Genomic DNA, 18,100 nt, shown 5'->3' on the forward strand with positions numbered 1-18,100 from the left:
TGAAGTTTTGAACAGATTGCTGAGATCTTCAAATTCTTCTTTTTTTTTTTTTCAATTTTCCCACATACCCTGCAACAACCCCCCCCACAATTTATTCTGCTACTGCAATCAAAACTAAATCCCCTCAGTCTGATATCTCCTTCATTGCTTCCCGCTTCCTTCAGCTTTCCCAGTACCATTTTTTACACTTTTCCCAGTACTTATTATTAAAGCAAAGCTATTTCTAGTTAATGACTCCTGAATGTTCTGCAGCTTCTCCTGGACAGGTATGTGATTTTATATGCAACAAGTTCTTCAGAGTAATGACCATGCACAAGCTGTGTATACAGAGATTCCCTAAACTTTCACAACCTATTAGCATGTGTTAAATTGCTATGCCATTAAATAATAATGCATGTATCATTTTTCAGTTATTTTTTTAAAAACTAATATCTGGTGATTTCATATTAAAGACAGCATTTCTTATGTTGTACTGTCTGTCTTCCAAGGGCCTGAATCCAGACTTGCAAGAGCATGATGCATCAATTCTTATAATAACAAGGCAGAGCATGTGTTCATATTTCTTTTACAAAAGCAGGAAATAAAGCACAAAGAAATTAAGGTCAATATTTTCAGAAGTGCCTTAGATACTCACTTCTACTTAATTTTCTGGTCTTGTTCATGATGTTGTGGTCCCTCAAGACACTGATTTGCTTTTAAACTACATGGGATCACTTATGTTTGTGTACGTGCCTCATGTGAGGCTGCAACATGAATTGAGAAGTAGTTTGAATTGCATTCATCCTGCCTTAGATGGTAATTTCAGGGATGAATAAAAATAGTATTCCCCATATTTCTTGAGGAAATAGACCCAGGACCAGTGGAGACTGAGAAGATGCGTTTTCATGGAAAGTTGCTCCTCGTTGCTTGCTTAGTGACACGGCAGAAGTAACTTGCTTATCTAACTTGAGAAGGAAATGCAAAGACTTCCGTTCAAAATAAAAATCCTACAGGATATCCTCTTCCTCACACTAGTGAATCAGAGGTGTATTTACATTACCAAGTGGGGGCTGTGTATGTGCCTGCCTCTTACATGCAGGAAGCCCATTTCCTGGCCTGGGACCATGGGAGAGAGGACAGTGACCCTCATTTATTGCCAGTTCTCATAGCAGGGCTTCAGCGTGGTCAGTCCACAGGCAGCTGAAGAAAGGGTTTCTCCTAAGACAGAACGTGGGCTATTGGAAGGAACTCTCATTACTTTCTCTGGGTTTTCAATAGGCTCTTTGAAATAGGTTCTTGCTACGGCCTTGCCAGGATGTGTGCCACGGACCGCTTTTTGTCCTAGGAGCAACTGAAAGATGTTCATAAACAGAAAACACCACAAACATCAAAAAATTAGGGATGTTTAAATGTTAGATGTTAATATCTGTTCCAGTGTGGGAATGATGGTTGGAATTTTTCCCTTTAGCAACGTATTTTCCACACTTTATCTCACAAAGTCTATTCTTTGGGCACTGGCTGCATGCTTTTTGCCTAGAGGGCTTTCAAAAGCAAGGAAAAACAAACAAAAATGTCAACATCTCAAGGGTTTCTCTCCTCTGCAATGTTTTGCTGTGAAGGAAAAGGCAGTGGTTTGTGTCTTGGCAGAAAGTAGATGCCACTTCAAAGCTTCACTGCAAAAGTATATACAGAGAGGGATCAGAAGGCAATTTTAGCTCTTACTAGGTCAGAGAAAAATTAATAATCAGAATTCTCTCAGGCTTCTCTTAGAAGAACAAAACTAAATACTGGAGAATATCCAGAATCTCACTGCACTCTTCAAGTCAAAGAATGGATTTTAAGACTGCCTGAGGTTTACAGCTGCTGACCATCACTAAGCAGTCTTTTTTGAGGGGATGAGGAAGGGGGGGAGAGAGAGAGAAGCTGCTTTTTGAGGTAAACTGTTCCCATTATTAGAGTTACTATTATTTATATTGGGCAAAAAAGCAAATATTTGTGAAGAGGAGTAAGTTTTACTGGAGTAAATGAGGGCTGCTTACAATACAATAAATTTACATCCTTTTTGATGGTTACACCTAAAGACAGGGTAAGCTCTGATTCTGACTGCAGCAGGGGAAAGATTTTGATCTGTAATTTTCTGATTCTTCTGGAGCATGAGACTGGAGACTTCCTGCCAGCCTCAGCTCAGCCTTCTTCAGTAGGCAAGGACTCACAACCAGTAACCCTCAAAGTCAGGACTCATCTCTTTGTAATCAGTCTTAGTGTACACAGATGGAGAAATTGTTCTTTCCTTTTTATTACTGCTTAAAGTTATAAACAGTATGTTGGTGTTCATGTTGAAATTTTATGTATATATATATTCACACCTTTATAAATACACATATATTTATGTATCATATATATGACAGACATGTTGAGATAATATCTATTCACTTAGATAGATGTATATTCTTATATACACATATTGCAGAAAAGATTTGTACTGATAGCATCAGCTGGTCACTCAGCCTAACTGCACAGAGTTTTGAGAGTCTCAAACCAGTCTGCTGAGCTAATTACTTTTGACTACTGCTTTATTTCAGAAAGCTCTCCTAAAATGATAGAGTTACGAAGTCAAGCATTCAGAAGTCAGGAAATGTTTGAATGATGGTGCTGGGTGAGAGGATGGTACTAAGTACTTGACTGTGTAAATCTAAAATGTATTGCATAATCTAAAGTCTGCAACAAACCTCAAATTATTATGATGAATCCACACTGACTAAATAGCACCCAGTATAAGTTCCTAAGCTGACAGACTACTCATTCCTCTTATACAAGGGGACATATTTTTGCCACTTCGATTCAAATTAAGATTCTGCCTTTTTCTTTGTAGGAATTAAAATTATTATAGTAGTAGGGAACACTAGCTTGATTTTTTTAGTTCTTTCCATGGGCCAAATAATGTTTAAAATAAATTATCATTTCAAGCTGAATTAATTGAGCTTAATCAGTTTACATAAAAACACCAATCATAGCCAGCATTATAGAAGATAAAGGACTGGGACTTAAGCTTCTTATCTGTTCACAAGTTTTCTAATGTGTGAAATGGAGATACTTACGTCTCAGGGTTGTTATGAAACCTGTGTAATGTATGAAACGCTTTGAGATTTTTTTGGTTGAAGTGTAAAGGGTTCATGCCTTTTAATGACAATTGGCATTTCCCATGATAATTAATTCAATACAGTTGTTAATTCAATGTTGTAGAACTGAAAAAAAAAAAATACTGAAAACTAGAGACATTGATGGGGGAAGGTCTGATTCATTGCTCTTAAGCTTGATGGAAAATGCATTATTGTTTTCAAGTGGCATTGAATTGTCCCACAGATATGTAAGAGATTTCATTTCACTGTCCCCAAGAAAACACAAGTAAAAAGGAAGCAGAGAGAAAAAAAAGAGTGGGAATTAAATAGTATTTGTAATGCTGAAATACTAATAAAATAATATTTACAAAGTCAGCAGCAAAGCAAGCGTGAAGTGTGTGCATAAGGTGGTCATCCTTCAGGGCTGGGTCAAAGGAGATTTCACCCTGCTTGTGAATGCATCTGGTCTCTAGAAAGACCAAGACATTCCATCCATGCCTGCCCATGTAGTCTTCTGTCATCATGATCCCCCATCTCTTTTAAAACAGTCTTTGTGGGACTGTTTCCCTACATGAAGAACTCTTTGCAAGCCTAGGGTGTGCTCCTGTGCCAATGTGTGACACATTTGCAAGGCTCGTGCTTTAAAAAATACGGGGGAGAAACTGGGAGAGCCTGTGAATAATTTAAATGTGGGACTCAAGGCAGCCTAACTTGATCAGAGTTCAGGCTACCACACTCTCCCAAGGAGGCTGGCTGGTATTGAGAGTCTGCAGCCACACTCATAGGCTCCTTTATGCTGTCAAACATGACTTGAATGCTGCAGAAGTTTCACCTTTAGTGGACAGATCTCTCAAAATACCTGAGTATATAGACACAGATAGCTTATGTGTTCTTGAGCCAGAAATGCTTGCATATGTGAACTCTTGATCTCACAGGCATGAGTAACTGGAACTGGACTGGTCAAAATGTTTACTCCCTCCAGCTCTTCTGCCAGGATTTGATGCTATTTTGATGGGGAAATGCATCCCATGTTGAGGAGCTGCTGAATCCCTGCACTTTGCAGTGTGAGAAATAAACCTGGTACTGTAAATTCAGGGAGCACGGAATCCGAGGGACTTGTTACAAGAGCATGTAGCAACAGAACAAGGAGGAATGGCTTTAAACAGGAAGAGGGCAGGTTTAGATCAGATGGCAGGAAGAAATTCTTTACTTTGAAGGTGGTAAGGCACTGAACAGGTGGCCTAGAGTTGTTGTGGATGCCCCGTTGCTGTAGGCATTCAAGACCAGGCTGGATGGGTCTTTAAGCAACCTGGGTTAGTGGAAGGTGTCCCTGCTGATGGCAGAGGGGTTGGAATGAGATGGTTTAGGGTTCTTCCAGCTGAAACCCAAATTCTATCATTCTGTTCAACCATCCCTTTCCCTGATGGAGAAGGGGAGTGGGAAGCTGTAAGCAGTGATGCCTTCAGACACCTGAGCTCAGCCAGTCTGGTTGTGTCAGCAGCTGAGTACCTGCTGCTGGGGAAGGTGCTTTGCTATTTATGAAGGGCAGCTTTCTCAGAAGAGTCAAACTGCCTCTCTCTGTACCTTCACAGGACCCTGTCACTTCACTATATGCCTGAGTCATTCCAACTGGGCTGGCACAAGGGAGATTAAACACTGCAAGAGGTATTATCACTCTGCATACAGCAATTAGACTGACCCTAGAGAGTGTTTGAATTAGTTGATGAGACAGATAGCCCTGTCCCATAGCATTAATAGGATGAAGTCCAGCACAGCTGAAGCTTCGCCACATGCCCTCACCTTGAGATCCAAATGTCATGTGGATTTTGATGCCCGTCTGAAAACAGAATCAGGATGGGAGACTACCTTTTCCTAACAGGGGAGACAGGATTTTACAAGTGATGCTCACATTTTGTGAACATAATGCATGGATCATTACAATAATCTCCGAGATCACTGCATAAGTTTGGGGATGAGATGCAGTGTGGAGATATTCTGACATCTGTAAATGCTTTTCCCTATAAAACTATTCAGCATTTTTCCCATGGGAAATAAACATAATAATTAGAATGCTTCATGCCACAGTCTTGGGGGTTTTGTGTATGCTTGCTTTATTTTTTTTAATCTAAAAACAGGATGCTGCATTTTTTCTTCCATGAAGGCCAGCTAGCATCGATCGATGAGGATGTTATTTCCTTTTAGAACACAACTCTCCGGCTTCTGTTAAAGATTGCTTTTGTTGGGTTTTTTTTTTCCTTTAAACAGTTTGCACATCACAAGGGCTACTCTGTGAGCTGCTTGCTCTGAGCAGAATTTTGTGTCTCGCTGCTCAAAACCTGTACTAAGCAGATGGAGGTATCTCCAGCTGAGCTCCTCAATCAAGTCAGTGGGAAAAAGGTTCTTTTACATGTTAAACGCCTGTGCTAGGATGAGTTCAGTTTCACCCTGACAGGACCTCTTCCCATTGACCATAAAAGAAGCCTCAAGGAGACTTGCTGAGCTGAAGATGCTGAATCACATGAGTCCCCACTTTCTGTGCCTGAAATTGCAGGCCAATACTTTCAGGGACTGTCCATGAAAACCCCAACCACTTCTCCTGCAGAATCAGAGGAAACAAGAGCTCTCTTCCTGTAAAATAAAGATAGTTCTCTACATTTTTTTCACAAGCATCAGCAGTATGAGAGTAAATCTATTCTTAACTGTGCTTTTTCTTTAGTGTTGGAAAGGAAGATTTCGACAAGACAAAGCAGAGAGGAGCTGATAAGAAGGGGAGTGCTGAAGGAAATGCCTGAGCAAGGTGATAATGCATTAACTAGAATTTAGCTACTAAGCATTAAACGTGTATGATAAAGCCACTGTTGCATTGTTTCCATGCAGTATAAATAGGTATGAGGAGACAAACTGAGAGGTGTGAGAGGTAATTTGGGCCAGCTGACAACTGAAGTTAAGTCAAGGGATTTGTGCTCTGTAACTGCTTCTGCCATAGGTGTCACAGCTGACTTCTGGTCATATCCTGAAGTATTTGAATGCTCCCTGTAAATAATGTGACTTCTGTGGCTCCTGCTTACTGCTTGCCAGAATTTTTTCTAATTAGTGATAAATCTATTTTTGAGTCAAGGTCTGCTGTCTAAAGCCACTAGAGTATAAAATGAGAATTTTTGGCTGAAAAATTAGGGGCTTTGGAACCCAGAAAAATCAATATAATTCATTTCAGGTATCAAAAAGTACCAGTGCTGGGATCATATGGATCCCACTGCTGTCACACAGAGCACAGTCACAAATGGCACCAGCATAAAACTGTGGGGAAGAAATAACTTGTTTCAAAATTCTCTAAGGTTTAGTAACTGGCATTAGCCAGAGTTTGCATTTTGAGAAGCATTAGTAAGCCAAGGTAGATACCTCTATGCTACATCCAATTATGTTTCTTGTAGTATTCTCTCTAATATTTTTCATCTTTTTATAAATCTAGATCAAATAAAAGTAGAATAAAATAATTTTCTGTAGCTTAAAATTAAACCACTTGTCATTTTATCAAAGAGTCTTAGAACTCCACATTTTCTAAAAATAATTTTCACCTAGAAATTGTATTTTTCTATGTGATCTGAAGAATCAGTAAAATATCAGTGTGTATGGGTTGTATCATACACATAGATATTTAGAAGTAAAGGGCTTGTTTGTTGATGTGTGATATCACTTGTCCATACAGAGTTTGGCTAATTATCAGACTATGACATTCAGCATAGCTGGCTTCTGCACTTGTCACTGCCACTGTCATTGTCTTAAAACAAGACTTGCAAACTCTCCATACCTCAGTTTGTCCATCTGTGAATTTGTTGTGGGTTTTGCCACATGCTTTACCAGGGACCTGTGTGATCTTGTCCTTTGAAGGTTGTAAATTGTATTTTCAGTTGGGACAGTTAATGAAATGTGGTAACTTCTCAGGTTGATTACAGTCTGAACATAAATAATATAATTTGTGATAAAAGTATGAATACTTTGGTCATCAGTGCCCTTGACCCTCTCTTCCATCCTTAATTTGGATTCCTTACAGGGATTGAGCAAAGTGAGGAAAGAGGATAGAATTATGAACAATTTTCTCTCCTTTCTCCCATATCAACCTGGTCTGTGTTATCTGCATCACATTGTGCTTCATGAAAATCATAATTTTCAAGGACATTTTGAAAGAATATGGGGTTAGTTTGAAGGTGCTAAAATTGGAGAGGTAGGAAAGAGTTGAGGAGTGTGAAGGTAGAATTACTATGGGGATGAAAGCTAAAAGAGGAAATTACATGGAGACTTGAAATGTGAGAGGTAAGAAATGTGAAGAAGTGACAGCGTTTTACATGGAGTGCAGAAGAATGAAGTGGAAAGTGGCAAGTGCCACTTGGAGGCAGGAGGTGTTTGCAGAAGCAAGACGTGAATAAGAGGTGGCAGTGCCATATGTGGAGGTGGAGAGGAAAGAGTGGATTTCAGAAGCCCTGGGAGAGAGAAGCTGAAGAAACGGAATGTTGCAGTTAAGGTAAGTGCAAGTGTCAGGTGTAGTAAATTAGACAAAGTTGGGAAGGCAGAACTCATTTTTTACAAATCAAGTTGATGTTAGTGTGCAGAAGATGAAACAATCACTTTAGTGGAAGCACCCAAGGTGGTAGGACAGAGGCTGCATAATTGTGTTGAAACCAGGGAAGTGCTAAACATCCAGGTCTGATAACACTCAGCAAGGAAGAGAAGGGGAATTGCCACAGTTTGTGAAGAGCCAATGGGAGAAATCAAAGAGATGCCATGTAGATTTGCTTGTTTTTTGGATTGACAGCAAGAGAATACTGCAAAAAGAAATTACCAGAGAAGAAAATCAATAGCACCTTTAAAGTGCATGGAGCAGAGAAAGCTGTAAGCCAGCAGGAGTAGCACTTTTCGGCAATATAGAGACAAATAGGAAAAGAAAGAAGTTTTTTTCATTATCAAAAAAACTCTCAAGCTGAGCTGGTCTGGTGAGTAAAGTATCATCAGAGGTGAGAAAGAATTTGACTTGCAGAATTCAATTATGATATGATATGTGATACAGGAAGACTTCACCTTGGCTTTTAAGACTGGATGATATCTTTGTGATTTATTTTTATTAAGTAAATGGGCACATACATTCTGAGAACTTCTGACAGAATTCCTGGCTCATTTATGTGCTGGGAGTACACCACAGTAGTTCTGCAACTCTTCCACCCACCCCATTGTCCATGTTTGGAACATGCTGGAACATGTTACAGCTTTGTTGTGGTCCATGCACACGTTTCTTTGCTGTGTAAACCAAGATGCAGGGATAAGAGAACAGTATGCTCATGAACAGACATCAAGAAGGAAACCAGTATGGACTTCCAAGCCTGCTACTGCAGAGGTGTCCGCCCAGAGAACATGAAAGCCTATAGAGTTTCTTTACAAAGTTACTTTCCAGAGCAGATCTGCAGCCTGATGTTTCACATTTCAGTAAGTCTTTCTACTTTTCTTCTACAGAAGCTTGAACGCAGAGGGATGCTGTGTGCTATAAGTAGGTAAGTAAGCAGTTAAACTAGGCAGTAACTTCTTAATTTTTATTCCAGATGGTGATGTAACAGTAAATTTCGAAACTTCAAATGGACACACCATAGCCATTGGTGAAGAAACCATACAGGAAGAAAATGTGGTAAAAGGCAGTGGAAATAATGGCACCTTATCAGAGAAAGCATCAGCATCAGAAGGAAAAAAAGAAGATCAGAAAGGTAAATTAACATATTCTTCACAGATTGTTTTTTTGCCTACTTTAAATATTAACGTGTTCTTCCACTAGCACCTATACATGCTGTGAGTTCTGTTCTGCCACAAGGATGCCAGCAGAACCTGCTGAGAAGATAGGACTTCTGAACCACCAGTATTCCGTCACTGGCAGGCATGCCTTTTCCTATGCATATGGTAAGGTCATAAAGAGAAGCATGATCTGAACATCACAATGCGTGCAGGGAGGTTCAGTTTCTAAATTCACTGTGAGCCTTTCCTTGTAGCCATGGCCAAGCTTTGGTGTCAGGTTTTCTCTTGTGAAAGAGCACACTGAGTTCATATGCATCACCTTGCGGTATCATTGTAGAAGTGCCTCGTGGGTTGAATGTTCAGAAGTGTTTAAGTCGCTTGAAAACCATCTATCATTTTGAAAGTAACTCCAGCAACTCATTCCAATTGGTTTTCATGAAATCTTAAACACTTGCAGTCCAGCTCTTCACAAACATTCAAGGGGCTGTGTCACTCCTGCAAACAGAAACTAGGCCATTTATGGAAAATGCACTCTTTAGCTATAGGGTTTTCTATAAATGAATTGTAGTAAATACTGGTAAATATTTAGCAGTTCCAGGGTCCATCTTGATTTTGCTACCTTTACTCAGATCTACTCTGAGTTTGACTAATAAAGGAAATACAAAGATGAGAGTGGAATCACAGGATTTGAACAAATTTTATTTTCTTTCTCTACCATCTTGAATAATGCACCACTTCTTTCCCCTGTCTAGAAGTGTTCTTAAATACTATTTCATTTAATGGACTTTCCCTAGCAGAAAGAGCAAAGATACAAAAGATCAAGACCTTCATGGCTGGCTGAAGCCATGGAGCCAGGACAGAACAGCCTTTCCAATGTCTTCTATTAAACTCTACCTAGTGATGAATGAGCCTCTGGAGGCTGAGAGTGTCAGTTAAGCTAACACAAAAATTTGAATTCTTCTCAGAGCTACGTAAATCACTTGACTATGTAAAAAGTGGATAGATGTCCAAGGAGAATCTTAAGAGACTTCTAGTACTTCCTGTCTTCCAACAAGGCAGAAATACGAGATTAGCCTTTGTCATGACATTTAAATACATCTATCTTTTGGTGCCAACTAGAACCAGATGTGTATTGGGTCAGGGGAAAAGAGTTATAAAAGCCATGGAAAACTCCTTTAAAATGGTTCAGTTTAACTCTGAGGTTAGATCAGACCACTTATTATTTTGTGCATCACTAAATACAGCATTTTGGAACTGTCAGAACTTGGAAGTTTTCCTAAAGTACAGTTTATTCTTTTAGAAATACACATTTCTTACCATCTTGAAATCCCCTCTAGCTGACTTTGCAGAATGTATAACTCCAGTGAAGCAGGAGAGGTTCAATATCTATTTCAAACATCTTATTAGACTCTGCACTCCCAATAGATTGTTTTGATTTTGGAGAAATTAAAAATGATTGCCCTACAGGAATAGACTCAATACAAAAGAAAGTATAGCTACCACTCCAGTCCCTCTCAGAAAATTAAGAATATATGGAGGAAGGAGAACAAAAAATGAGAAAAACTGGTATTCTAGGCTTCTTTGAATCTCAATATGAGCATCTGGAAGATGCAAACCCCTTAAAGTATACTTTCCTCTTGCACCTAAACATGAAGTTCTTCTATGAGTTAACATCTTGAGTTCCCTGAAACAAAAGGAGATAGATTTATTGCAGAGAATATTCTCCCCACAAAAGGTGTTAAGGATCAATTCCATGTATCAGAAACAGTGTTACATTGTGTAAACCCAGTACAAGTCACCCCACAGTCACTGTGAGTACACTTCAGTTATTCTTTATTTATAGCACACTAAGCAAAAAGGTGAGCCAGCCTGATGAACTCAGTGGAAGAGTAAGGCCCACAGCATCTCACCTGGCAGATTAATCCTGGGTGATTTTTTTATGGCAGATGCAGTACATTTGTGTTACACCCACACCCACTGGCAGAGCGAGGAATCAACAGCTGCAGAGTGGAGGTTTGCTAATGCTCACAGAGCATCAAAATCAGAGCTGATGCAGGAATACTTGGCTCACTGTCTTCTGCTGAGACCATAAAATGTGCTGGTGCTTCAGATCACAACCGTCCATCATGAGAACTGAGATAGGGGGATTGAATACTAGTCAGTATTGATATATTGATAGTCAGGAGTAATGGCTGGCTGCAAGAAGCTCATCTTTAATGAGGTTAATATGAGGCTTCTGAAGTCATCAACTCTTAGGTGTAAATCTTGAAGGAAGATATATACACCTTCCATGTTTGTAAGACCCAAAGGCAGGATTCATTCCTGCTGCTTAGCAGGTGTGCTGCATTTCCAACTCCCACTGAGTCAAAGTTTGCCCAAAAATGCATCTCAGCCCCGTGACCTTATAATGTTATTTTAAAATGCTCTTGTGAAATGGTGATGGTCTTTATTTGTCCTCTTGTTCAACTTGAACAGTGAAATGGGTCTTGAAAATGTCCTTCTCATATAAATGTGAAGACTGCAGGAGCCAGAAGCTTAAAAAGAGCACGATACAGGCACATTGTGATAGCACAGCGAGAGCCAGAAGCAATAGGCTGTAGAATGTGGAGTATGTTAGGAGTTAAAAGAAGTTAAAGGAAAAAAAGTTTTTCAGCATAAGCTATGGAAATACAGTATCCACAAGGCAAGCAATAGGCTCAGCCATGCATATAAAAATGAGTAAAGCAGAAGCAAGTGAAGAAGACAGCCCCTGAAAGCTGTTTCCCTGGCTGCCAGGCAGTTCCATAAGCTGTGTACCCATCTGCCGACTGTCAGCTCACAGGTGCCTTTTGTGTTTGGTGAAAAATTCTCTTGGGCAATTTAATAGTATGACTGTTTCTATTTGTAGTAATGATGACAGTCATACAAGCAGGGTATTTAAAAGAAAATTTCTCCTTTATGGCAGGATGATAAGAAACAAGTGGCAGTTTAACATAAAGCAGGTAATTGATGGATAAAGCCTTGATGTTGAAAAATTAGATTAATCTTTTTCTGAGATCATTTATTAGTGTTGTGTTTGTACTGGGTTGACTTCTGAATTCTTCTGTTATGACTGTGGAAAGTCACTAGCATCTTTTGCAGAAAATGAAGAGTTAAACTATAGCTATTTTATCTGTGAGCCTTGCAAGGGATACAGAGCAGCAAGTGGAGAGGCAGCAATATCAAAGAACACCCTGCGTGTTTGGGCAGCAGACTGAAATTTCCAGCTGTTCCTGAGCTCCTGAGCCATAGCACTGATCTGCAGCACCCCCAGCACTGCCCAGAGCTCCAGGTTCCAGGTGAAGCATTGCAAAGGGGATCCAATGAGTCTCTCTGCCTCCTGTCCCCCATAGCAGTGCTGGACTAGATCAAAAGCCACATCAGTAGGATAGGTGTCAAAATGGCACTGTTTTCCTCCCTAGGTATCAGGACATAGCATGGTGATGAAGCATGCATGCTGCCCATGGTAAAGCCTCCAGGTACTGTGCCAGAGACACTTTTCTCCTTTCAGCCCTCCCAAGATGTCTCTGAAACCCAGATGCACGAAAGAACCCCTTTTTTGTATCTGAGTTCAGTTTGTAAACTTTGGTCTTATTCATTTTTGTCAAAGCAAGCTAAACCTTTTAATGATTCTTGCAGATGGTTCCAGATTTCATAGTTAGCTTGGGCTTGAAGAAGTGAAAGGCTCCGTAACCATCAGCAAGATACTGCCTGGAAAAAAAATAGTAAGAAATTCAGTTTTGCATACCATCAGTCAGGTGTGTTAGGTGCTGCTTTGATAAATAATTGCATTGCAGAAAGCCAGAGCTCTGTTACAGGTGCTGTGGGTGATATGGGGCATAAGCTTCTGGAATGTTCCTGGGATATTTATAGGAGATTGATCTTCTCAGGTTTCCTCATGTCTGAAGTAAACACAAGTAAAAGAAACAGGTTTTAGTCCTGTTTCCAAATTAATTTTTGGGCTACATGTGCATATTTTTTCCCCCAAGAGGCTTACTCTCATATGAGAGCTGGAAAAAACTTCCAGGCCTTACTATATTGGGTTTACAGGTTCTTTCCTCTGTATTTTGTCTTCTCTCCTTAAATCTGCCATTAAATTTAATCTTTTCTTTTGCATATGGGTAACCAAAGAAAAGAAATTTGAGGCACAAACTCTGGTCTTACAACCATGCATCATTGTTCTCTAATGCTTTAGTTTGTCTACCAAGGAATGTTCTTCAAAGTCTAATTTTCTAGGTTCCATTTCTCAGAGATCTTTTCTTTATTTCCCCAAAGCAGGACAAAACTTGTTTGAATGTAAGGTAGTAAGCCTCATCTTCCAGGGTCTCGGACAAGATCCTGCTTTGTTTCAGAAGATTAAACCTGGAAACCAGTCACTGTGAGAAACTAGGCAGACTTTGGTCCCTCTTGTGTGCCTAGCTGCCTTCCTACACTCCTGAGCTCTGTAGATCATTGGTATGAGCAGCATACATAAAAGGTTGTGGGCTTTCTTGCCTGACTTCCTAGGAATCTCTCACTCCAGCTGAGTTATTTACTGGCTAAAAGCAGTTCTTCCAAGAATAGTATATCTTCGATTCATCACCTGAACTATGTAAATGAGGCTGAATCCAAGTATTCTTAAAAGGAAAGCTACTCTAGATAAAGCTGTACTTGGCCAGAGCCTGTCCACTAAGTCAGCAGGGTTGGCTCAGGGTGACGTGAGAGGCACAGGCTTTCACCCACAAAAACTGAGTGCCTGAAGAAAGCTCCTGACTTGTAAAGCTGGTTTGTTTCAGTTTTTCTCTTTTATAGGAAAGATATCCTAATGTGGCTCTAGAATTAATGTTGTGTACGTTATTTTTATTAATTAACTATTTCATTATTTGAGTATATCTTTACAGAAAGTATAAGAGGATGTAGAAGCCTACATGCCTTCCAAGATTCTCACAGATCAGCTGACAGTGAATATGTCTTAGGCATTCTCTCTTTTCTTTAGCAGCTTACTTCTTACACCAAGATTGAGCAGTTAAAAATGTAAGATGACAGTCAGGATTTTTTTACCTTTTTTATCTTGAAACTAATGCAAAATACCTGAATGTGGTTGCTTTAGGTGAGATGTAACACCTTTCCCTTTCTCCCTTCTATTTTCTACACTGTCTTGTTATAAGGCCTCTTGCACTTAGTGCTGTTGAAATTACAGAATCAGTAAGATCTAGAAGCCTGCATACATGCAGATCAGCTTATCCATCTTCAAGAAAGATGAATTCCAAACTGCAGAGAGAGCTGCAAACAGCATTGTGAGACAGCTGTCCTGGTTCAGTGTAGCAAAACAGAGCCTGAAAGAGCTTGAGAGCATTAGATGAATGTTGCAAGCTGGTAAACAGCCAGGAGAGAGGATGGGTAAAGGACAATGCTGGCACAAGAAGAAAGGAATAAACAGTGGCTTGAAATACAGTTAGAGTGGAAATTAAAGGATGCTTTCTAATAATTAGAATGGGTCTTTTCTTGAACAGAATTTTATTAGCAATAGCAGGAACAAAAAATGGAGCTGGTTAAATCTGAAGTTTATGAAAGGATTTGTCTGAGTTGACCACCTGCATCGGCACAATCAATGAGTCAAAAAAAGTGACAAAAGACACCTTGTCTTGTCCGGTGTCCCGTGTTCCTGACAGCTTCCTGGATTTTGATTAATCAAAACACAGCTCTCTGCACAGTCTGCAAAGGAAACTCATGATCTGCAAAACTCTTAAAGTTTCATTGTGTGGGGAGCCATCCTGCAGAAGACAGCAAACGCACATTATTTCCAACTTTCATTTTACATAGTGTTTCTCCAGTGTGTTGTGTTCATCCTCCAGGAGGAGGGTGCTTTGCAGTTGATGGAGATCATACACTTGTGCTGCAGCACTTCTGGTTTTCTGTCAGGTAGCTCCACAACACTGCTCAAGCTGTACAAACAAAAACATCAGTGCTGTAGGACAAAATCCTCAGGTAGAAAAGCTCTGGCCTTCTGTCCCTTAGAAGTTCACAGGAGTAAAGAAAAAAATCTTTTATTTTACAGGTCATCTTCTGAAAGTATGCCGAGGATTTTCATAGGTCAATTATTATCCATAGGTCCAGAATTTGCAAAAGTCCTTTGCAAAACTTATTTTAGTTTGAAAATAAGTAATCTGATTTTCTAGTGCATGTGGCACACTGGCATCTCTCTGAATGTCTTTCAGATTTGATGAGTCCCCCCAGGAGCTGTTGTATACTGAGTACTTTGTAAATCTGACCATCATTTAGGTGTTTACATGAGAACAGTTTTGCTAAGAGTCTGGCCCCAATCACAATTTCTGGAAACAAGAAAATCTGGTTTGAAAGTGAGATTTCTTGAAAATCTGGCCTTTGGAAAATTTATTCTAAATATAAATATATTGTTGGTCTAAATGTTTCATGAGATATTAACATTTGCTTTCCTGTTAAACAAGCAATTTATAGGCAAGTTGCTTTTACAGCAGTTATTTCCATCAAGGCAGCAGTGGATAAAAGATATTCCTATCTGATGTATTTTGGAGACCTTTTGTTAAAAGGTCAGTTCTTGATGAACAGATGTCTAAATTAAGAAAAACAGCAGCAATAGAAGTGTGTTGCAGCTGGTCCTGAGGTACCTGGGGGATTGGTTTGAACAAATAGATAGGTCTGAACTGATTCAGATGCCTCCTTGTTTTGGCAAAACAAAGAGCAGGCAGGAAGACCAAGGGTCCATATTCAAGTAGAATCATGTTAGAGAGGTACAATTACAACATAATTGTATCTGTAGCCATTTACAGACATCAGACCATCTCTGTCATTGTTCAAGATCAAGCTCCTGTGGCAGTTATTAGTTATTTGTATTACTACAGTGTTTCTGTATATACCAGACATTTATTATAGCATCTTACATAGATGCAGTAAACCACAAAAATTTTCCAATGGACTTGCAGTAAAAGAAAGGACATTATGATTAGGCACTGGGAAACAAGAGGACACCACACCAGAATAAAAAGCATAGTACTGGAAGCCTAAATATTGTCAGCTTTGGCATCACAGCAGAGGGGAGTTTGAGGGAGGGCAGTCAGTGAATATTCACAAAGCTTGAAGGTCAACAGAGGAAAAGTTATGAAAAGCATCTGCTTTAAACTTGGCTTGTCACTTTCAAAAGCTGATGTAATGGACTGGTCAGGTAGGAACTGGAAATGAGAAGCTGTACTATGGGCAAAATCAGACTGACACTGAGATAAAAAAATGAAGCTAACAAAGGTAAAAGCAACAAAGCTAATAAAGTGCCAGGAGGAACAATATGGTCAAAGATAATAATCTTCACCACAGATTTCCTCCTGGCTGTGAGTTAAAAAAAAAAGGTTTGCTGGTAATCAAGGGGCAGTCAGGACTGGATGAGAGGTGTAACTACCTGAGCAAGTAGGATGTGGCTGTGCAGGAGTCTGCCACTGCCAGTCTTTGGAATGAGGTACATAACAGAATGAACTGTCTCAGACAAAGATAGTATTCCAGTAATGGCAAGGCATTTCTGTTAAAATAAATGCTATATAAATTCCCAGTTTTAATCACAGTTGAAGTCTGCAAGCAAGAACTTTGATGTGGATGAACTGCTCCAGCTTTGGTTTTCATTTATAGTTTTTAGTTATTTGTCTAAATAAAAATTGAAAATTATCGGTTGTCACTAGGATGTGTTTATTTGCAACTAGATAAAGCTTTAGCCTCATATTTTGTTTTATTTTGTACCTTCTTTCCTGATTCAGAAGATAAATTCTGATATACATTATTTAATCAGTTATATAGTTGAGTGTAGATTGACTATATTACTTTAGGATATGGTGAAAGGTGTATTACTTTTCCTAGGTTATAGTTCTATTTTTAACATTTTCTCTACTAATGACCTAAAACAAAACACAGTAATGGTATATGAGTAAACATGTTTTAAATTATTTCTTACTAGTAAATAAAATTTTAGCATTATGGATCTTTATTTAATACATATAGCAAAGAATTGTTTACACATAATTATTTCTGATCATCACATCCTTCAGGATCCTCAAAGTACAAAATCATATCTTCTCTTCCCATGTTTGTTATTAATGGACTTCAAATTTTAAAATGTCCTGCTTTTTCAGAATTATATCACCATTTCAGCTTTGAATGAAGGTAGGTAGAATTTCACAAGGAGACCTTTTTGCTGTAAAAGAGGTCAAAATGTAACAGATAAGCATGTTTCTTTCTCCGTCTGAAGTCTTTCTATGGAAAACAAAGAGATGGTACAAGAATCTGTGCTCAAAAGAATTTGTTTGAAAATTGGAAAAGGTTTCTATGAGACAATTATTTCAAAGCTTTAGCAAAAGTGTATTAGTCTATAACTGGCTGGAAAAAAATGAGGACAGTGGGCAGTTAATGTTAATTCCTCCAGTTCATGAAGTCACGTGTGCATGTTGGTTTAATTAACTGCAGGTGATGCATTAGGTTCATGTTAACAAACCTTAAGCTAGAAGTTGGAAAGGCTTTGTTTCTGAGAGGAAGAATGTCTTTGTTGTCTAACACATTATTTGTTTTTCATCTACTAATCTTAAAATGTGTTGCTTATCTCTTGGGAATCTTTTACATGGGAAAGAAAAGATGAGGACATCCATTTAATGTGTGTTAAGAGTGAGGCTCTAAAAGGAATGTACTGTAAGAAATGAAATGGTTTTCTCTTGAGTGATAGGAAAAAGTCTTTGCAGAATTTGCTTGTCTTCTTTCTTCCCCAGTCATAGTTTTTAGTAACATGTAGACAAAGCCTGTGTGGTTCTGATGGAATGCTCTTGCTTCTATGATATCCTTTTTCAGAAAGGTTTGGAAGGCTATCTTGAGACCAAATGGGCACAGAATTGGTTTAATTGAATAGATAAAGATTCCCATCTGGGAGCTTTAGCTCTTCCCACCCGGGAACACCAGTTTTACAGTGATTATGTTGCAAAATTGTATGTTGATGGTAAATGGCTCACCTATATTATCATTACAGCTGGTATTAGGTAGGCACTTTTGAAATTAATTTCCTGGTCATCCTCACTCTTCTTTGGTCTGCAGGCCACAAACAAACCAGGTTTCTTTTGGACGAAACTAAGTCAAAAGATGCACTCGGGAACTTGTAGTCCATCCACCACTAGTCATGCAATCTACAGAACTAGCCTGAAGACAGTCCAAAGTCAGGTCTCCTGAAATGT

The 18,100-nt window shown here is 39.1% G+C and overlaps 1 protein-coding gene across 4 annotated transcripts in view; it reads left to right on the plus strand.

Annotated features, from left to right (window-relative positions):
• Nucleotides 1-18,100, plus strand: part of PHACTR2 (phosphatase and actin regulator 2) — a 128,328-nt gene that overhangs the window by 84,429 nt on the left and 25,799 nt on the right. For all 4 annotated transcript variants that reach the window (XM_014263606.2, XM_014263608.2, XM_014263609.2 and 1 more), the window contains exons 3-4: nt 5,815-5,895; nt 8,687-8,845. In XM_014263606.2, the coding sequence (XP_014119081.1) occupies nt 5,815-5,895; nt 8,687-8,845 (240 nt within the window). The remainder of the gene's footprint in view (nt 1-5,814; nt 5,896-8,686; nt 8,846-18,100) is intronic.

The sequence above is a fragment of the Pseudopodoces humilis genome, chromosome 3 (genome assembly GCF_049639895.1).
Source record: "Pseudopodoces humilis isolate 2021_Gansu_Grassland_sample_001 chromosome 3, ASM4963989v1, whole genome shotgun sequence".
In the NCBI taxonomy this organism is placed as follows: Eukaryota; Metazoa; Chordata; class Aves; order Passeriformes; family Paridae; genus Pseudopodoces; species Pseudopodoces humilis.